General features: G+C 42.6%; 1 protein-coding gene across 2 annotated transcripts in view; it reads right to left on the minus strand.

Annotated features, from left to right (window-relative positions):
* The window catches only part of PRKCE (protein kinase C epsilon), a 547,581-nt gene that overhangs the window by 58,258 nt on the left and 466,304 nt on the right, over window positions 1-23,019 (minus strand). Inside the window, exon 13 of one of the 2 annotated variants that reach the window (XM_070379639.1) lies at window positions 1,170-2,990. The exons of the other annotated variant lie outside the window; for it this stretch is intronic. Coding sequence (XP_070235740.1) covers window positions 2,798-2,990 — 193 coding nt within the window. The 3' untranslated portion in view covers window positions 1,170-2,797. Of the gene's footprint in view, window positions 1-1,169; window positions 2,991-23,019 lie in introns of those variants that run through there. 2 annotated transcript variants of the gene reach the window in all.

Here is a 23,019-nt window from a genome sequence, read left to right on the forward strand (position 1 = left end):
TTTTTCCATACTTTGCCCTTCAACTCCTAGGCTAAGGGTCTGGAAGCTTAAAATAGCACAAATAGACTCTAGTTTTTAAAGCTCAAGGACAACACCCATGTTTCAAAAGAGCTCATCTCGGGTAAGCCTATTAATGCTGGGTCTTAAGGAAAATGTCACTGAGCAAAGCGCGTCTTCACCGCCCAGGGCTCCTCGTCTCACCCCGTCTGTCCTGAGTGCTGCCCGGCCCCTAGGCACAGGGTCTGCTTCCCCTGTGCTCCCCGCTCTTTCCTCCCAGCTTCCCTGAGAACCTGGGGCACCACCATTCACCCTCCAGGCAAGTGGGAAGGAAACTCACAGTTGCCAAACTCTTGGGGAGACCCAAGGATACTAAAGAAAGTTTCTGCTGGGAAAAAAAAGCTTCTACTCCAACACTACAATGGGAAATAGAGTCAAGTATCAAGAAGCATGAAATAAAAGGTATAAATAGTAAGTGCTCATGTTTAGGTTTTTGCAGAAACTGTCCTCTGCCTAGAACACTCTTCCTCACTCCTCACTGGTCACCTCCCAGCATTTCCTGTAAGAAACTTTCATGAGCTCCTCCAGTTAGGTTCAGTGCTCCTCCTAAGAAGTGCCAAGGTATCTGGACTTCCCCCACCATACTATTCGTGACAAGGAAATGTGAATGCCTGTTTGTCTATCTCCCCCACTGGGCACAAGGAGGGGATGAAGCGACCCAGTCGAGTTCACCACTTCATCCCCACAGGACCTCTCACTGTGCCTGGGATAGATATATTCAGCACCTACTAAAAGTGTAATGGCTGACTTCATAAAAATGAACAGAGGTGCTCAGAGGAAACCCAGAGAGAGCTCTGTGGGCTGAAGGGGTCAGCTTCCAAGACAGGCAGCACTTGGGAGCACTTACTAAAGAAAGATCCATGAGGTAACTTTCTTCTGGAAACTTAGTGTTGTCTGTGCCACAGCTTGGATGCTAAGCTGATAAAATAACCCTGCCTAATAGACGCACTCTACAAGAACCAACCTGTTGGGCTATTAGTGCCATGGCTTGGCAGTCCCAATCCTGTTGCTTACATTTGCCCTGATGTTTGTACAGATTAACTTGCCTTGAATAATTTTTAATCATTTTAAACAAGTATTTCACTTAGATACAATGGAGACACGTACAACTGGATCTTGATTCACACTCCAGTTTATTATGGCAGTAATTATGTACAGAATGGACGTTGATTTTCATGCTTATTTAATCCTAATGTGAATTAGGAATGACTCATTGTCATAGGCTGAAACATTTGTTTTTCTCAGAGGGTGCTTACTTATGTACCTACTAAGGACCTTCACTTGTTAATTTTTTTTATTTTTGGTATGTGTTTATCGGCATGTGTGAACTTAGTAGAAGGAAATTACTTAAAGAGACTAAAAAGTTGAAAAATTTCACCAGTTACTTTGGCTAGATGAAGTGAATGACTAATTCATTTCCCTCTTGATGATATACTTAACCCTATCCAGGAAACTGACTTCTGTCTCTCCTACTCTCTTTAAGTTCTGCATGGTAAGAGCCAAACTCTGGACCAATATACCAACTTCAGAAAAGATTCCTTTCTTCCAGATAAATTCTCATTAACTCAAACTAGTAAACCCAATCATTGCTACCTAAAATGCAACCCCAAAGTCACTGGGGACCATGCTAGTTTTTCCTTTCTGTTAGAATATGGATCACTGAGTTCTATGGAATGTGTGAACTGTGTACAGAACATCCACTCATTTTCCAAAGACATTTCTACTAATATTTAGATAAATATAAATGCAAATCAACTGAATTCGAATTTTCTAAAGTTTGTATACATATATATGACTAAAAGGAGAAGGCAATGGCACCCCACTCCAGTACTCTTGCCTGGAAAATCCCATGGATGGAGGAGCCTGGTAGGCTGCAGTCCATGGGGTCACTAAGGGTCGGACGTGACTGAGCGACTTCACTTTCTCTTTTCACTTTCATGCATTGGAGAAGGAAATGGCAACCCACTCTGGTGTTCTTGCCTGGAGAATCCCAGGGACGGGGGAGCCTGGTGGGCTGCCATCTATGGGGTCACACAGAGTCGGACACGACTGAAGTGACTTAGCATAGCGTATGACTAAAGTCAGCGAAGCAGAATTCGAGAAATTGCTACAGAGAGAAGCGAAAGCGAAGCCACTCAGTCGTGTCCGTATTGGGCAATTAATGGCTAAAGTGGGCAAAACAAATCATTACCAAAGTGTCTTATTTGTGCCCCAGTGAGAGAATCCAAGTGTGACATTTTTTCTAGAAAAGATTTAACTGTGTGTAAGGAGTTCTTTTTGAGACTCACCATATTTACCAATTACGTGGAGGCTGCTAGTGGAGAAATATTTTTAATTGTTCAGGGTCATCTGACATTATATGAACATACAGCACAATTATCCTTATCATTCACCACAAGGACTATGTAAAGATCTTTGTTAGATATAATGGAGGATCAGAGAGATATAAGACTTGTTCCCAGTCTTTAAAGTGTTTAAGTCTATCAAAGTTAGATCAATGAATGAGGTACTAAGGACCCAGAATATGCCCTCTTTCCTCCACCCAGAGGCCCTAACATAAATGTAGAGCCATGGATTTACATGGTCATTTTTTTTTTTTTTTATAACACAAATAGGGACATCCAGTTGGGGAGTGAACATAGAATTATAGGATAGTGTCAAGGGTACTGGTCAAATAAGGTTTCACAGAGGAGGGGGGACTTGAGTCTACTAATATCAGCTGATTAAATTGAACTATTCCTTAAGAGGTGGAGCAGGCAATGGCAACCCACTCCAGTATTCTTGCTTGGAGAATCCTATGGACAGAGGAGCCTGGCGGGCTACAGTCCATGGGGTTGCAAAGAGTTGGACACGACTGAAGAAACAGCACGTTCCTTAAGAGGAAATTCTTCCCAGATGATTGTCTATTCATACTCCTCGCGGCAGCAATGCCACTGTAATTAGAAATAAAAATAGTGCCCTCATATCTTCATTTACAAGCAAACATTTAAAAACCAGGCTTCCCTAGTGGCTCAGTCGATAAAGAATCTGCCTGCAATACGGGAGACGTGGGTTCGCTCCCTGGGTTGGGAAGATACCCTGGAGAAGGGCATGGCAACCCACCCCAGCATTCTTGCTTGGAGACTACCCAAGGATAGAGGAGCCTGACTGGCTGCAGTCCACGGAGTTGCAAAAATTCGGACATGACTGAGTGACTGAGCACACAGCATTTAAAAACCACATGTCTAACTAGGAGACTCAGAGAAATCACTTGACTGCTATCAGTTGCTTGAAATCAGCCATGCCTTGAGTTTGCTTCCCCTTGCATCAGTATGTACCTCATAAGTCTCTTCATTCATTACTGGGAACCTCATTACTCTGTGCTTGAAAAGGTGCTAATCCTCACCACCTAAGGGGAAACATCATGTAATGTAAAAACCAATATATGTGCTTTTGATCTCTGTGATACAAAACAACTCTTCAGGATCCTAAACAGTAAGTTCAGTTCAGTTGGTCAGTCATGTCTGATTCTTTGCGACCCCATAGATTGCAGCACGCCAGGCTTCCCTGTCCATCACCAACTCCCGGAGCTTGCTCAAATTCAAGTCTATCGAGTCGGTGATGCTATCCAACCATCTCATCCTCTGTCATCCCCTTCTCCTCCTGCCTTCAATCTTTCCCAGCATCAGAGTCTTTTCTAATGAGTCAGTTCTTTGCATCAGGTGGCCAAATAGTAAACAAGAGAGAAATTGTTCATTCCCCCAAGAGAAATAATTCTTTGCTTTTTGGGCCTTGCTTTTGACTCTCTCCATATCTTTTATCTTCATTCTCTCATTGAACCTTATTCTAGTCTCACTACTCCCCAGTAACTTCCACAACTGAGAGGTAATAGTTTGAGACATTAAAGGGTGTGACTTGCTTATCTTTTCACTCTGAGTTTCCTATGAGCAGTGTGTTGACCAAAAAAAAGGGGGTGGGGGCTCAAGTGTTTTCCTTTGTAAAGCTTTTCCTTTCCTTGTATTTGCACATTTTTGCTAGTGAACTTGAGTAAACATATTTCTTAAACTTAAACATACATTACAAGAGAGGTTTCAGGCTATGACCACTGGGCAGTAAATACTGCCACAATGACCAACAGCAAGACGGTCTGGTAAAGTTTTCTAGAATCTCTCCTCCACTTTTACTAGGGAGTATTGAACTCAATTTTATAGGAAAAATAATTTGGCTTTGCTAGGTCTTCTAAGTATAATGGAGGAACATGCTTGTTGGCATAGTGCTAAGGAATATAGACTGTGGTGTCAAAGGAGCCAGGTTCCAATGCTGCTCCCCCACTTCCTGGTTCTGGAACCTCTTGTTTCCTGTTACAACTTGAAGTCTCAGTTTCTTCATCTGTAAAATAGGGACAATGCTATCTACCTCACAAGCTGTGTTCCCAGGGGTTAAATGAAAGAACAGATGGAAAAACACTTATTGCTGGGCATGATTTAATTTCTCAATAATCATTATTAATAATTTTCAATATGAGGAGCTTCACGTACCAACCCAGACTTGGGCAAGATCGACCCAGACTTGGGCAATATCAGAGGGAGACAATGAAGGTTATGTAGATTATTTTAGCACTAAGGTCAGTTTTAAAGAGACCTAAATATAAAACTTACTTATGGTCAGAATGGTAGTAACCCCTAGGATAAGGATGGTACTGACTGAGGAGGCATCAGCCTGCTGGGCTGCAAGAAACAGTCTCTATCTCAGTCTGGGTTACATAGGTGTACAATTATGTAAAAATTCGTTAACATCTGGGAAATGCATATTTTGCTATAGGCCTATTATACCTCAGTAAGAAAAAAGAACTAGGAAGGAAAGGAGGGAGGTGGGAGGAAGGGAGGTGAAGAGGGAGGGAGGGAGGAAAGAAGGGGGGGATAAAATGGGGGCAGGCATAAATGTTTCTCTGGTCTCTTTTGCTCTTAAGTAACCCACAAACACAGTTTGGGAGAGGCCTAGTCCATGAATGAGCTGACTGATCAGAAAGAATTGTGCTCTTCCTTCTATGATCAGAGCCTAACTCCTGTTCCAAGGCACCTACGAGCACCATTTTTGGTATGTGATCAGGTGTATGAGGACAGGTTGTATGTGTTCAGAGATTGCATGCTGGTCTGACTTTAGTCTGAATATGCCTCATGACGTGTGCCAAACACCCACTGCTATATGATCCTTGTACTGAAATTGATAAGCCTGACCATCATCCCAGAATTTCACATCAACAAATTGATTGACATTCTCTAGCCATCCCCTACAAGCCCGACACAATTTCAGGTCCTGTAAGTTCCCCATGGGCACCTATACTATCTCAGAGTCCATTGTGCTGTGTGGTACAGACTGGGCAGGTGTTTGCAGGCATCCACAAGTGGGTGTCGAAGATGGGGAGAGCATGCCCTGGGCACCTTGGTGTCAGAGAGAACAGACCTGGGAAACTTCTTTCAGCATGTAGGGTGGGGCCCCCCTCATGCCATAAAATGTTCAAGACAGTCTGGTCCCAAGAGGCCATAAACCATGCAATGTTTACTTTACGATGGGTGCACCAAAGTGGAAATGAAAATTGTCTGTCTGTGTGTTCTTAATCCTTTTAATCCCTAGAACACCAAACCATTGCTGGCATAAACTTCCCCATAAAAGACACTGAAAGGGTGGGGTAAGATGAAGGTGCTCCGGTTAGATCGAGTTGTGATGGCAAAATGACTTTCGAAAAAATGTGTTTTGTTTGAAATAAAATTTATCTGGAGAGGAGTGGTTTTCGTCTGGGAATGGATATTGCCACATGTTTATGGGAAACATATAGAAGACCACAGAGGTGGGAAATTAATAAGAATAGAAGATCATATTTAGGCTATTCTAGTTTTTACAATATGGATAGATTAACTATGTCTTGATTTGATATTTATCAAAAAAGAAAAAAAAGAAAAACATCCCCAACCCAACAACCTTTGGTTTTTCTAATATGGATGGTACCCTTTGAAAAAATATCCAATATAGTCTAAGAAGTTAAATTGTAGAACCTTGCTGAGTGGAAAAAAGGAGAGGAAATGTCTTCTTCTGTCTCCAAAAGGATTCAAAAAGCCTGATCTGGTTTCTTCAAGGTCTGAAAAGTCTGCAGTTCTGGCTGTACCCCACCTAAACTGCATAAGCCTTAGCAGCCAAAACAAGGGTCCTGTTAACTCATGACCTCTCCAAGCTTTAGGGTTGCATAATCGCAGAGCTCTGGAGCTGGGGCAGGGTTTATCTTCCTTGTGCTACTCACATCTCGGGCTGGACAGTTTGCTGCGGGGGCGGCCCTGTGAGTGCATCGCAGGACGTTCAGCAGCAGCCTCGGCCTCTAGCCACACCAGCAACAGCACCCCCTTTTCAGCCGCACAACCAAAACTAACTCCAGACTGTCAGTACCACTGAGAGTCTTTGTGCTAGAGGAGCATCAGGGATCACCCGCTCTAATCTCAGCAGGGGCAAAGAAACTATAGCCAATGACAGTGTTCCCAGCCTGATTTCATTGCCTTTTCCCCAAACAGGGCTGCTGTGTAAGAGTCAAATCCTTCTTTTTAAGTAGAATCAAATCCTCCTTAGTGCTATGCTAATAAGGAACCGAGTTTCTTGCTCCATTATCTAGAATGACAACACTTCTTGGAGCCTCAGGAACAAAGGGGCCTCATGGCTCTACCTGCAGATTCCAGCATGTTCCGTGCAGCGCCCAGTGAGTTTCCCATCTGCAAGCTCCCAGAGTCCTCCCAGCTGAAGGCCAGGGAATCCACAAATTTCTTGGTGGTGCTTTAAAACACATTGTAACTACAGGTTTCACCTATTTGATCCAAATTCCAGCAACAGAAATTGAGAACCCTGAAGCCAAAATCAAGATTTGCTAGCTGACTTCCACTAACACACTGGGTGGGATGCGGCCTGATAGCCCCCGGTTGATGAGAGCCCAGCGCTCTCTCTGCTGATGGGACATTGTGTGTCTCTCAGTCCACTGGCTCAGAAGGTCTCATTGCAGGAGTCTTCAACTTGCTAAAAAGTGATGGTTTCTGGGAAAAGAAATCACTGGAAACAGTATTACCTCTCCTAGAACTAATATAAACCTCACTGTAAAACCAGGCAGTATGCTAAAAGCTTGGTTCTTCCTGTTCAGCCTAGAGAGATTAGGAATTGGAGGAAATTCGGAAAACATGAGCCCCCAGGACCAATAAACCATATTTGGAACCATTTGAATATATTTTATATTTACAGGAGTTATATTAAAGATAGAATTTGAATGTCTTCTTTGACCCATCCCATCCCTTATTTATAAAGATTAAATGACATCATTTAGCTAGAGTAAAGAATGCCCTAAAAAGAATAGGCTAAATTGTTTCTACCATTTAGGAAAGGGGAAAAAAAGGCAAAACCAAACCTAACAAATCCTGTTTTTTTTTTTTTCACAAAAATAACAGAAGGAAAGCTGCTACTGTAATCAGCAGTGATTGCAGGCATTTCCTGTATTTTTATATCAAGCTGGTTGTTTTTTTTCCATTACATACCCAGTGAACTCCAGTTAGGTCAAGACTAGAGAAAAATAGGACCAATTATGCCTCCAAACCCACAAATCTGCCTACTTAACCCTGTTAATTTTATTGTGTTGATTCCATGGGTCCTGGTGAAAGAAAAAGCCCTATTCACTCTCCTCCTGCAGTTCCACCCCAGGTAGTCTCCAGCATCCCAAGAAGCATCTGTCCCAGACTGGGGTTCAATCACGTTGCTAAAATGAGAGGGTCCTAGGTCACAAATCTGCTTTCTCAGAAGTTACCAGGCTCCCTGGGGCCCATGCTCCAGGCCTACCTTTGGACAGGCCAATGCCTAAACCTCCAGGCCCATCACTCGTGTCCATCACTAGGATTTTCATTCTCATGTTTTACCCTCAAGAAGGTAAAAAAGGTCTTCCTTTACACGCCTCACCCTACATCTCTTTGGCTTTAAGTCACTCTCTTCCTGATTTGTGTTCTGTGGTTACAAGATTGCATTAGGAGCCTCCTTAGTGAAGTCTGTTATAATGTAGTAATAATTAAACAGTCTCGTCGCCATTTTTCTTGTTACTTCAAGGATTTCTATGAATGGGGTACTCTACTGTGTCTCTGCCTTTCCTGCCATAATTTTAATATCTTGCTTATAATACCATACATACACTGGGTTTTGCAGTTAACATGCAGTCAACATGGCAACATAATGGCCAGTATCTGTTCTCTCTTTCAAATCTTCTGAAAAGCTATGAAAACCTTCTTCACCAACCTGAAAGCATTATAAAAAGGCGAAAAGCTCTCTGGCCAACCTTGGCACTCTTTCCCCATCCCCAAGTGCCCACTCTTCTTTGTTTGTGGAGTTTCAGGTAGGTTTTCTTCTTGGCAATGCCTCTCATGCCCAGGTTAAACAAATTACTTCATCGTCTTAAGTGACGAGGCCACAGAGGAGTCTTTCCCGTTGACAATTCCACAAAAGTGGGCTAAGGTGGTTATTCAAGATATTTTCCCTTAAGCTGTACCTATAAAGTTACTTGACTCTCTGACAGTTTATTCTTCAATTATCCATGCTATTTAACACTTTTTCTTATTGTTCATGTTAATTCCAATATCTGATGTAATAGTCAATTTCACAGACTATTAGAGCTGGGGTGGACCTTCAAGGTAAATAAAAGCCATTCTGGAATAGTTTTATGGGATTAAGGATTAGAGATGTTCTCCTAGCCTTTCTGCAGTTACCTTAGATGACCCCACGCTTGAAAGTACTTTCAAGTCAAACTTGACACATTTAGAATCAACCTTGTAACCAACTGACTAATATTTAGTGATTACTTACCATGTACTTGGCTCCACATTAAGGTATTATAAGTGAATAATAATAACAATAAATAATTATAAAGCCCGTCTTATGTGTTTTTCAAGGATTACACTTCACTTCATAGTCACGATAATCATACACTATCCCAGTATTTCCACTCCAGTATTCTTGCCTGGGAAATCCCATGGACAGAGCAGCCTGGCAGGCTACAGTCCATGGGATTTCAAGAGTCGGACACAACTTAGCAACTAAACCAACACATCCCAGGATTTCAGTGAGGACACTGAAGGTCAGAAGGGAAAAAGAATTGGCCAGCATGTAGAGCCAGGATCTCATAACCCCAGATGTGTCTGGTTCATAGGTATATTATCACCCAGCCAGGCTGATGCACATTGGGGTCCCTGGAGGCTACTGGGAAAGGACTGCTGAGCTTGCTGCTGCTGTCCCCTTGCTTCCTGGACCTTATGTAGAAGGTCTGTCAGAATCCATCATTTCACAGCCAATCAGAAAAATCAGGGCTTTTCTGTCATGGGCACACATTATTTTTGCTACAAAATGATGTTCAGAAACCAGATTTACTTCCAAAGGAGGACTATGAGACACAAAAGAGATATTCAAAGTAAAATCTAGAGAGGGGTATAAAAATATTCAGAGGAAAAGCAATATTTTTGCCCTGAGAATAAAGTCTCCCAGGAGGACTCTTTTAAAGCAGATGATAACACTCATTTGGATGTGTAAACTCTGCTCTGTTTGCTTAGAAAAAAATCAGTGTGTTTCCTTATGGCAGAATTGAGAAACTCCCAGCCCCTGATGCCCTCACATGCTTTCTGGAGGAGCTAATTTGACAGGGTTCCATAGTCCCTTTGGACAGTCCATTGTTGGTTTTTTTATTTTTCCACTTTCCTTCAAACATTAAATTGGGTCCTTAGCTAATAAAGATAAAATCCTTTGTTTCATGTTCCTTCTTCTATGAAATTTGACCTACAATTTTCTTTACTGCTGGCTTCCTTTTAAGCAATAGCAAGAAAAACCACCAGAAATTCTTTAGATTCTCTAAGTGAAAGGTCTTTCTGCTACCCACAGTTTTGTTTTCCCCTCTCCAAATCTAACTACCGAAGTACATCCTCTTTGCTACTTGTTTTTCTTCCTTTAATTTTAGTATAGGATGTTCATGTTTATTAAATTACTAATCTTGATGGTTAAATTATGGTCACTGGCCAAGCACAGGGCAGAGTGGGGACAAACATATGGAGCATAAACCTGTCTGGTAGGCATGTGAAGGCTGTGGGTTAGGGTCATTATTATTAGCACAGATCATCAGTAAAATGGTTCACTTGACTTCTTTTTTGTTATATGTATTCATTTACTTTTTAGATTCCACATACAAGTGGTAACACACAGTATGTCTTTCTCTGTCTGACTTATTTCACTAAGCATAATACTCTCCAGGTTCACCCACGTTGTTGCCAATGGCAAAATTTCAGTATTTTCTATAGCGTAAATAGAGTAGTATTCCATTGTATATATATACCACATCTTCTTTATCCATGCTCTGTCAATGGACACTTAGGTTGCTTCCATATTTTCAGTTCAGTTCAGTTCAGTCGCTCAGTCTTGTCCGACTCTTTGTGACGCCATAAATCACAGCACACCAGGCTTCCTTGTCCATCACCAACTCCCAGAGTCTACCCAACTCATGTCCATCGAGTTGGTGATGCCATCCAGCCATCTCAGCCTCTGTTGTCCCCTTCTCCTCCTGCCCCCAGTCCCTCCCAGCATCAGGGTCTTTTCCAATGAGTCAACTCTTCGCATGAGGTGGCCAAAGTATTGGAGTTTTAGCTTCAGCATTAGTCCTTCCAATGAACACCCAGGACTGATCTCCTTTAGGATGGACTGGTTGGATCTCCTTGCAGTCCAAGGGACTCTCAAGAGTTTTCTCCAACACCACAGTTCAAAGGCATCAATTCTTCAGTGCTCAGCTTTCTTCACAGTCCAACTCTCACATCCATACATGACTATTGGAAAAACCATAACCTCGACTAGATGGACCTTTGTTGGCAAAGTAATGTCTCTGCTTTTGAATATGCTATCTAGGTTGGTCATAACTTTCCCTCCAAGGAGTAAATGTCTTTTAATTTCATGGCTGCAATCACCATCTGCAGTGATTTTGGAGCCCAGAAAAATAAAGTCTGACACTGTTTCCACTGTTTCCCCATCTATTTCCCATGAAGTGATGGGACCAGATGCCATGATCTTCATTTTCTGAATGTTGAGCTTTAAGCTAATTTTTTCACTCTCCTCTTTCACTTTCATCAAGACGCTTTTTAGTTCCTCTTTACTTTCTGCCATAAGGGTGGTGTCATCTGCATATCTGAGGTTATTGATATTTCTCCTGGCAATCTTGATTCCAGCGTGTGCTTCTTCCAGCCCAGCGTTTCTCATGATGTACTCTGCATAGAAGTTAAATAAGCAGGGTGACAATATACAGCCTTGACGTACTCCTTTTCCTTTTTGGAACCAGTCTGTTGTTCCATGTCCAGTTCTAACTGTTGCTTCCTGACCTGCATATAGGTTTCTCAAGAGGCAGGTCAGGTGGTCTGGTATTCCCATCTCTTTCAGAATTTTCCACAGTTTATTGTGATCCACACAGTCATAGGCTTTGGCATAGTCAATAAAGCAGAAATAAATGTTTTTCTGGAACTCTCTTGCTTTTTTGATGATCCAGCGGATGTTGGCAATTTCATCTCTGGTTCCTCTGCCTTTTCTAAAACCAACTTAAACATCTGGAAGTTCTATGGAAAATAATGCTGCTATGAAACCCGGGGTACATGTATCCTTTTGAATGGCTGTTTTTGTTTTCTTCCATTGGTTTCTGCTAAGAGCAGATGCGGGTGGGGAGAATACCATCAGAATACCCCAACTTTCTTATTTCATAATTGTTCCAAGGTGTCAACAGTACTGGGTCACCAACAGCTCACCAGTCTGGTCTCACAGTTTTCATCATCATCTTATTTTATTTGAAACTAGGATGAAAGCATCCAGGCAACAGTTACTGAGTTGCTTATTACTCTGGATGTTTTGGATTAGGATTCAAGACTTCTCCTGTGGGTTGTGGTTGCGATTCATATCCATGTAGGTACACTGTTCTCTGAGAAGTTCTAAAAGGCATCTCTCATTTGCCAATCTCTATGTGCAGGAACGTGCCCACCTGCAGAACAGAGATAACCTTCTTAAACTGGCTTACCTCATATACAGCCCTTTCTGGGCAGCTTGGAGGACCCAAAAGGAGGAAAGGTCATGTTCCCAGACCTCCAACTGCTAACAATTTAAATTTGGAGACATACGAACAAAAGTGAAACCTTTCTAGACTGAGCAAGCTCTACCTCCTTAGCCACAGTCTGAAATCCCATAAGCCACTGTACAAATAAATGCTCATTCACCTTTGGGAAATCTTACCCTAATCTTCCTGCCCTGTAATATTATAAAGCAAGTTTTTTCTTTCTGTAACTTTAGGCCTTTGGTTCCTCATTGTGAGAAATTTTTAGTCTTATAATGAAAAACAAAACAAAAATAGAGCCTTATACACAAAGATGGCTGGGTGACATCACTGATGCAATGGACATGACCTTGGGCAATCTTCGGAAGACAGTGAGGGACAGGGAGGCCTGACACGCTGCAGTCCACCGGGTTGCAAAGAGTCCGACATGACTGGGCGACTGAACAACAATATACACAAAGATAAAAGGAAAGAAGGCAAATGATGGGAAAGAGCTAAGCTGCATTCCCTAGGGTACAGGCTATAATGAGGTGGTAATTACAGAGGGGCAAAGGAGCCTGTGTCTGATTCTAAGTGGGTTCTAAATATAGCTGTGCATCTTGCTTCCACCCAAAACACTGATTTGTAATTCAGACAAACACACAAATAGAACTCAGGAGCTATGAAGCCAGCACTGCTTCACACAGACAGCTCCTAAATCTGGCCTCCTGCAGGCAAAGGTGTATCTCTGATGGCTGGTACCCTGCTGTATGCACACAAATGCACCTTTGACAATAAAAGGTCCCCACTGGAGAATTCCATGACATCTGTAGGAAAGTGGGGCTTCTGGATTCCTTACACCCCTTGGTTTATTCTTCTAGCCATGGGCTCAGCGGCTCAGGTTTCTGGATAAGACACACTGGGTGGACATTTTTCACTGGGGCTTGGGGGTCTAATGAGATGTGGATTTTTTGGTGCAAAAAATAAGTTAGGTTTTCAGACTCTCACCAATAGGACACACTTCCACTATCTCACAGGAACCTGGAAAAGATGGAAAGCAGAGTCTGGGAACAGGTCCTATTTGTGGAAGCTTGCAAAGTCCAAGGTGACTGGCTGAAAACTTTGTTCTGCTTTGGGTAGTGGATAACTTGTGAAATAAGTTCCCCTGACCCCTTCCAGGGCTTAGACTGATGCTTGATTTCCACTGTGGCCCAGGAGGGACATAGGATGGAGAAATGGCACTCCAGGGCTGCCATTCATATGGACCAAACTCACGAAATGTTGGAAACTTTGTGGAACTGCCCCTGCCTCTCCTCAGCAGCCCCTGGCAATAGGACAGGATTTCCTGGGATCTTATATCTCTTGTGAAAAGGGATACCCAAATATATATTATTGAGGCCTGAAATCCTTTTTCTCCAAATCCTGCCCTTTTCTTGGTTTGGATGATCCAGATAATTGCTCTAATTCCTGCCCCCCCTTTTTTTTAATTCATGTCAGTATATCACAAAATTCCCACTGAATCATAAAGTACAGCAAAGTACATAACTTAAGCTGTTAAGTACAGCTTAACCTCTCTCGAGGTTAAGAATTTTAGATTTTTCTAGAAATTGTAACTCTAGAAGGGCACTGTTGTTTCCAGCTATATTGGCCAGGTGATGCCCAGCCTCTGGAAAGGTTGCAGCCTTGACTTAGAAAAGTCATGAACAAAAGTTCCCAACCAGAGAAAACTATACTGACAGAGAAATTTCCTCTAGGCAGACCTAGCTCTTCTCATATTTAGTTTGATGCTGACATATTCTCCACCACCATGAAACAGAGCCGAGCACTGTAGGATTCTTCTGTCAATGGATGTCCCCTGCTCATCTGGGTCCAAAGGCCCAGCCTGGTGTTATTCAGACTCTAAAGATGTAAAAGGTCTGTCTACTCAAAGCTATGGTTTTTCCAGGAGTCATGTATGGATATGAGAGTTGGACCATAAAGAAGGCTGAGCGCAGAATTGATGATTTTGAACTGTGGTGTTGGAGAAGACTCTTAAGAGTCCCTTGGACTGCAAGGAGATCAAACCAGTTAATCCTAAAGGAAATCAGTCCTGAACATTCATTGGAAGGACTGGTGCTGAAGTGCCAATACTTTGGCCACCTGATGTGAAGAACTGACTCACTGGAAAAGACCCTGATGCTGGGAAAGACTGAAGGCAGGAGGAGAAGGGGATAACAGAGGATGAGATGGTTGGATGGCATCACCGACTCGATGGATGTGAGTTTGAGTGAACTCCAGGAGTTGGTGATGGACAGGGAGGCCTGGTGTGCTGCAGTCCATGGGGCTGCAAAAAGTCAGACATGACTGAGCGACTGAACTGAATTTAACTGAGGAGTGAAGAGAGAGGTGGTAATTCATTCCCATTAAACCCAAACTGGATTCAGAAAACAAAAATACAGGAGACAAATGAATAAGGAAGTAAAGGAAAATGAATAATTCGCATTATCTAGAATATTCCTGAGGAGAAAGCTGCAGAGTTTAAGCACAATCACCTATCTAGGGCCCCTGCAACAGAACCAATGAATATGCAGCTAGTGTTCTATCAGGAGTCACTGCTTTATGATGGATGTGAGAAGGATGGCTGCCCTCATGTGGCCCCTGCTGCCTGGATCAATTAGGATCTCTTTTAGCCCTAGAGCAGACCCTCTCCAGGGCTAAGAGGGAACCCCGAATGTGAGAAATGTTAGGAAGTAGCCCCTTTCCTCACTGCCAAATCTACCTGGAGAGATTGGTCCCTATGGTTCAGGGCATTTCCCCTGCTAATGTTTAAATTCTCTGTACCCATCAGGTCCTGCCTAGAGTTTTCAGCTCAGAAAGGGATACTGAGGCACAGTAAGCTCTAATTTAGAGAAATTGATAGGATGACAACTGATAAACATAATAGCTATGATTTGGGCACTTGCTGTGTCCTAACCATATTCTGCAAGGAAGGTATTGATATAAACATTTCACACATAAGGAAACTGAGACTGAGAGAGGTTAATACATTTCTCAAGGTCATTTCTCTGTAAGTGATGAATCTAGGATTCAAATACAGCACTATCCGATCTTAGAGTTTTGTATTTAAATATGGACTACAGAACAAACAGGCTAAGAGAACATATTTACAGTAAGTGACCACAAAAAAACTCAATCCGGGACCATATACTTATGTATTTAGGGTAGTTATTCTCAACTGTGATGCAGTGATAGAACTGGGGTGTCCAGGTCAGCTTTGAGATCAGAGAGTAACTGGATAGGACTAATACAGTAATTATGATAATGATTAATAGTCACTGCCCACTGCCATACCGAACACTGCACTAAGTACTTTGATGCACAGCCCTATTTAAGCCCCACAACCTCCTTATGGGGGAGCAGTACTATGACTATGGTTCATAAATTCTAGAACACACTTTTTTTTTTACATTTTAATAATTTTGAATTTAAGGTGCATCTTACAATTACAATTGGCAATTTTTCTTTTTAATTAAAAAAAAAAGCAACAGCAGGGGCAAGGGGAAACAAAAAACAAATGTAATTAATAAAAAATCATTAAAAATGATAGATATCAATCCTACTCTATCAATAATCACTTCATGTGTGAATGGTCTAAATACATCAATTAAAAGACAGATTGTCAGAGTGGATTAAGAAACAACAAACAGGACCCAACTATGTGTTGTCTATAAGAAACACACATTAAATAATAAAGATTCAGATAGATTAAAAGTGAAAGGATGGAGAAAGCAATACCATGCTGACATTAATCATAAGAAAGCTGAGCTATCTATATTGATTTCAGACAAAGCAGACTTCACAATATGAGAAATTATCAGGAATAAGGTACATTATATAATAATGGCATCAATTCTTCAGGATGACCTAAAGATCCTAAACATGAATGTACTGAACAACAGAATATCTAAATAGAGGTAAAAACTGATAGAACTCAGAACCACAGTTAGATATACACCACAACCAGTGGGATATGTCATCAAAAAAGAGAGACAATGGTAAGTGTTGGTGAGGATGGGAAGAAACTAGAACCTTCACTTGTTGCTGGTGGGAATGCACAATGGTGCAGACACTTTGGAAAACAGTTTGACAGTCCTTCAAAAACTTACACCATTTGACCCAGCAATTCTATTCCTAGGTTAGATAAATGGAAACGTATGTCCACTCAATGACTTGGAGAGCAGTATTAATAGCAGCAGGTGGACAACCCAAGGGCCCATCAATTGATAAATGAATAAACAAAATGTGGTATACCAATACAACATAACATTCAGTTCAGTTCAGTTCAGTCGCTCAGTCGTGTCTGACTCTTTGCAACCCCATGAACTGCAGCACGCCAGGCCTCCCTGTCCATCACCAACTCTCGGAGTTCACTCAGACTCACGCCCATCGAGTCAGTGATGCTATCCAGCCATCTCATCCTCTGTCGTCCCCTTCTCCTCCTGCCCCCAATCCCTCCCAGCATCAGAGTCTTTTCCAATGAGTCAACTCTTCTCTTGAGGTGGCCAAAGTACTGGAGTTTCAGCTTTAGCATCAGTCCTTCCAAAGAAATCCCAGGGCTGATCTCCTTCAGAATGGACTAGGTTGGATCTCCTTGCAGTCCAAGGGACTCTCAAGAGTCTTCTCCAACACCACAGTTCAAAAGCATCAATTCTTTGGCTCTCAGCTGTCTTCACAGTCCAACTCTCACATCCATACATGACTACTGGAAAAACCATAGCCTTGACTAGATGGACCTTTGTTGGCAAAGTAATGTCTCTGCTTTTGAATATGCTATCTAGGTTGGTCATAACTTTCCTTCCAAGGAGTAAGCATCTTTTAATTTCATGGCTGCAGTCACCATCTGCAGTGATTTTGGAGCCCCCAAAAATAAAGTCTGATACTGTTTCCACTGTTTCCCCATCTATTTGCCATGAAGTGATGGGACCACATGCCATGATCCTCATTTTCTGAATGTTAAGCTTTAAGCCAACTTTTTCACTCTCCTCTTTCACTTTCATCAAGAGGCTTTTTAGTTCCTCTTATTCAGCCATAAAAAGGAATGAAGGACTGAAACATGCTACAATATGTATAAACCTTGAAAATATGCTCTCTCTCTCTCTCTCTCTCTCTCTATATATATATATATATATATAAGCCAGTTACAAAACACTGCATACTGTATGATTCCATTTATATGCAATGTCCAGAGTAGGAAAATCTTCAGAGAAAGTTGACTGCCTAGGGCTGGGGAAGAGGATAGGGGAGGACCGGGGGATGATGGGTAAAAAACATGGAGCTTTTTTTGGAGGAATGAAAATACTTTGGTGAGAGTTGCACAATTGTGGGAATATATTAAAAACGTATTTGTATACTTTCAGTGGGTGAACTGTATGGTATGTAAATTAAATTGCAACAAAACTGTTAGAAAAAAGATTGAACTGAAAGGAGAAATGCACAAATACCTTCTTTTAGTGATACATCAAGCAGACAGGAAACCAATAAGGATATAGTTGACTTGAACAGTGCTGCCCAACTTAATCTATAGATTTCATTTTATAGCAGGGTACTGATAAATATGTAGAAACAGTTCTCCAGAGGAAATAAGCTTTGATCTGTAGCAGTTGATGATTTCCATAGTACAAATACTCCCACCATAGGTGATATCAACCTACTAATAAAATGTCACTGACCATGGAGTTAGTTGGGAAGAGATGCTCATAGCTCTCCCCTCTTTGGTGGTTTAGTCACTAAGTCTTGTCCGACTCTTTGGGATCCCCTGTACTGTAGCCCACGAGGCTCCCCTGTCCACGGAGTTTTCCAGGCAAGAATACTGGAGTGAGCTGCCATTTCCTTCTCCAGGGGATCTTTCAGACCCAGAGATCGAATCTGAGTCTCCTGCATTGGCAGGCAGATTCTTTACTGCTGAGCCCCCAGGGAAGCCCCTTTCCCCTTTGGTGCCAGCTCACAAATCAGATTGCTAAATTTTCAAGAGCTTTGTGAGCTGATTGTGAAATGCGGGTAGCTTGAAATCCACCCCACCCCAGAGGAAATATTTACACTATGGAAATCAACTGCAAATCAGGTATTTCTGCTTGTTTATTTGGAGTCATTTATCAGCCCATACTATCAAAAAACACCAGAGTTCCCACTCATGGGTCGTCCTACATTACCAAGAGATTGAATGACTTTGGACAAGTCACACCACATCCCTGACTTTCAGTTTATTCACCTATAAAAGATGGAGCTGGAGTAGTTGACCTTCAAGTTTACTCACATCTCTGAAATTCTATTATATAGTCAGCCCCTCTTCCGTAATTCCCACATATAACACAACCAAACAGCACATCAGTGTGAATTCATGTGACTTCAGACAGTCATTCTATGCCCCTCAGGATGGGGTGGGTCCATGCCCTCCCCTCAGGTCTCATTGCTCACCAAGATTCCCTTTGTGTTTTGAGAAGCAGGCCTGTAGAAATTCCTTAGACCCACAGACACTTCTGGTGCCCTGCCCACCCAAGCCTTCATACATCCTGTTCCCACTCTGTGGTCCACTCTCCTAAGACCTCTTACTCTGGCCAACTCCTACTGACTCGATAGGGGCCCTCCTGGAAGAGATCACTACCCCGAGAAAACCTTCCTTGGTTTTCTTCATCCAGCCAAGCCATCTCTGCCATGTAGTTTCTGGCACCCTATCCTCTCCGGATCACCATCCTCATCAGTTTTTTTAAATTGTTATTGTCCATTTTATTGTCTGGCATCCCCACCCAAACTTAAGGGCTAGGAGGGCAGAGAATGTGTGTCTTTCTCTTTTCATGGTATCTGCATGAATACACCAATACAACTCCTGATACACTAAGGAGGCTTCACAATCATTGTTGACTGAATAAATGAGTAGGTCACAGCTCTCTTAACAACAGAGCAGTGCTCTTCCAGAAAAGGTACAAACTCAAACCAAAATCCCTTTTGGAAGAATGCTTTTGCATCAGCAGATTTCTAACAATGGAGTACATTTCATCTGACAGATGCCCCATTTCAGAGAGGGTTTGGAGACATGGGGTGTGAGATGTTCAATCCTGATATGACCATGACTTTCTAAGCAAGCAGCCCTGATTCTCAGACTGAACTCCTACCCATATAGTGGTTACGGCCTCTGGAGCTACTTGTTTTAAGAGGGGGGATCTATGGATACATTAGAGGGCAGATTCACAGATTGTCATCTGATACTCAGAGTGCAAAGCACAGGAGTACGTGGGTATGAAGTCTCATGTTCTAGGACCTCTAGCCTCTCCAGCAGGCGCCAGACACTCTTGCTACTTAAATTCAGTTACCTCTGGAGACTCACTGAGGTATCTGTAGATGCCATTTTTAGAGATTTATTTTCAGAATCTGTTGGAATTCCCAGAACAACAACCTTAGGATCTAGGCGCACAGAGCAAGACCCTCCAAAGCAGCCACTGTGTAGGGAGCTGAGGTCCAGAGAGAAGCAGTAATTTGCCTGAGGTCACTCAACTGAGGCAAAGCTTTATTAGAGTTCTGGCCCAATTCCTGGCCTCATGTTCTTTCTACCGTAGCACTTCATTGACCAGACATTGTGAAAAACAAAAAGACCATGGAATGGGGCAGTGCACACAGAAAGGAAACCCAGGGAAATGTGGGTCTAGCAAGAAGTCCGTTAGAAAGTTTTGCATCCCTGGGACCAAATATATTTAGAAAGTCGCCCCACCTCCCTGGAGGTGTCCTGCTTGATACATTTGAATAGGTTGAGCCATGAACTCATGGGCAATTGGGCTAAATCAGCATAACCTGCAGAAACTCTATAAGATCATTCAATCAAGAAATAGTTTCAGTACAATGTGAGAAAAACTAGAATATAATGGAACAGATGCAGTGTTAATGAGAGGAAGAAAGGACTAACTTTGCTTGAAGGGGCCAGGGGAAAATAAACTGAAGCTGAATCTTAAAGGATGGGAAAGAGAAAAAAAGAAAAAGTGAAGAAGAAAATCTGGTATTCTAGGAAAAGTGAGGGTATTCCTAGGTAAAGACAGGAGGCAATGTTTGGGATCTGGGTGACAAATGCACAGTATGTGTGGCTGTGTTGGTGAGGACACCTGCCAGGTAAAAGCAGAGCTCCACAGGGGAGTCTGGTGGGAGAAGAACTTGGGAAGGCAGGGTAGGTAGGAACAGAACTCTGTGCAAAGCCTGGAGAATGAGCTAGCGAAAGGGTCAGCTTGGGGATGGCTTCAGGTAAGAGGCAGAAGTGTCTGGGCATTATCCTGAGATAACACGGAGTCACTGCAGACTTCTGAGCAAGAAAATGCCCCAACTCCGCTTTATGACAATTAATGTGCAGGAATGGTGGGAGAAGGGAACCAGAAGCAAGGAGAGAGAAGATGGCAACAACCACCAGGATTAATCCATCAGCCTGTTACCACACAACCAAAATGAGAAGCAAAGCTAATTAAATGTGGCCCCTAATGCTTCCGAGGGCTGAAGAAACACCCCATCGCCCCCAACCAGCTTGAGTCATCTTGGACCCATCCGGGGCCCACTGAGACCTTGGGATCCACTCAAATGTCTGCGTAGACTCTATGTACCACGTGGCAGAACTATCCATTGTTTGCTAAAACAATTCCCTTTTTTTTTTTTTTTTTTTGCAGTGCAATCATTAGCCAAAGGCATTGAAGAAACAAAATCATCAAACTAAGCCTAGGAGAATTCAAGTTCTACTGTTGAATACATTGATAATACATGTTCAAGGATGTCTACATTCTATAGACCACTGCATGGCCATAAAAGCTACAGATACTGAATTGTGCTTCGTAAGACAGAACCCAGGTCCTCAAAGTAGCCTTTGTTTGGGAGACTCTAACCTGGCAAGATGTTTTCATCACTTCATCAGCTAGCAAGATACTAGGTGAAACTTACCAATTGTCTACTCAACCACTTGTGAAATAGAATAACAATGCCAATACCCGCAGTGAGTACTCAGTGTTTACACTGTAACTGACACAATCACACAATCATAATGACTTTACACCTATTAACATGTATTTGATTCTCACAATCTCTCTTTGTGGGAGGTAATATCTCCATTTTACAGATGAAGAAACAGAGTTAGAGAAGTTAGCTGCCTAAGATCATATATCTAATAAGCAATGGAGACAGAATTTGAGCCAGCAGTCCTTAACCACTACATTGGGTCCTCCGCTCTGTGGTGAGTATCGTGAGAGACACAAAAGTAGTAGATAGCTCTCTGATCATTTTCTCTCACACACCACTATGTTGAAACACTCAGATGCATTTAATCAGGAATTTCCCTCTGGTTCCAAACTTCCTGTTTGCTCTGAACGTCCAATGTCAATGGAGTCAGAATTCTACTTCTGATCTGGTCAGCAATAACGTGGCTTCCTCAGAGGAATGTAAACTTGGCTTTTGTCCCAGCCAGCTCTGTCTCCATTCACTCTTCCTCTCTCCTTTATCATATCATAATGACTTCACCCTACACGGTCATCAGCAGGTGACACTGTTTGAAAGGAGATCGGGGTGAAGACAGTCCCGTCTCTAAGTAAACCTAGACTCACCAAAAAGTGACTATCCCTGAAAACTCCACAATCATACTTAATATTCCTTTATCAGGAGGACAAGCCCTTCAATTATACAACACGGTAGAGGGATGAAATAAGTCTCATTACCAAGATGCACATTTTTGAAGTCAGCTTTTTTGTTGAAGCAGATCGTGTAAGGAACAGGGGGTGGGTGTAGGAGCTTGTGAAGATGGTAGGTGCCAAGGGAGCCCATCAAGGAGGCTGAGGTACAGAAAGTAGACTCGGTAGTGTTCCAATGCAGGCATACCCCGGGTGTTCCAGCCCTGCTGGCCACTTTCTCATGAGTTTCTCAGCACTCACTCATCCTGCCCTATGGTCCCTAGGTGCTCGTAGTACTGAAATAATGCCAAGGAAAGGCTCCCTCCCCTGAAATACTGCCTGACTCTGAGACCTAAGCCCTGTCCTGTTGGGCCCTTAGTTGGGCTCTGCACAGGGGCAAGCCTCACATGTCCACCACGCTGATGACAGGGTGTCATCACTGCCGGGACACTGGCACCTCCCCATGCCTCACTGGGTCCCAAACAACTTACAGAGTCCTTTCTAGGTCTATCAGTTTATTTAAAGCTTTCAATTTGTGCCAGAACGGCAGGCCTGGCCATCTTATTTTGGTATTTATTAGGAGCTCCATTTTTATCAGTTTCCATTTTACAGGAAACTGTGGCCATTTGCCCAGGGCTACACGGTTGGTGTCAATGCTGGGACTGCACCCTGGGTTCTCTGTATTGGTTTGCTAGGGCTGCCAGAGCCAAGCACACACTCTGTTGGGAACAACAGAAACATTTTTCTTCCACTTCTGGAGGCCCCAGGTTGAGGATTGGTTTCTTCTGAGATCTCTCTTCAGCCTATAAATGGATTTTCTCCTAGGGTCTTCACGGTCTCCCTCCATATATTTCTGTGTCCTAATCTTATTAAAACACTGGTCATACTGGATTAGGGGTCATCCTTATGACCTTATTTTACCTTTTACCTCTTTAAAGACCCTATCTCCAAGTACAGCCACATTCTGAGGTACTAGGAATTAAGACTTCAACACATGAATTTGGAGGGGACACAATTCAGTCCATAACATCCTCTGACTCCATAACCCTCCACTCTCCCCTTCATCCAACCAATATTTATAGAGCTTCCTAGATGCCAAGGACTGTGCCCAGCACTTCTGAAAAATGTTTTCTGATGTAATTCTCCAAACAGTCCAGGGAAGTTCTCATTCCAATTCCCATGGTACAGTGAGGAAGATACACTTCAAACAGT

This window comes from Bos mutus, chromosome 11 (assembly GCF_027580195.1).
Source record: "Bos mutus isolate GX-2022 chromosome 11, NWIPB_WYAK_1.1, whole genome shotgun sequence".
Classification (NCBI taxonomy): domain Eukaryota; kingdom Metazoa; phylum Chordata; class Mammalia; order Artiodactyla; family Bovidae; genus Bos; species Bos mutus.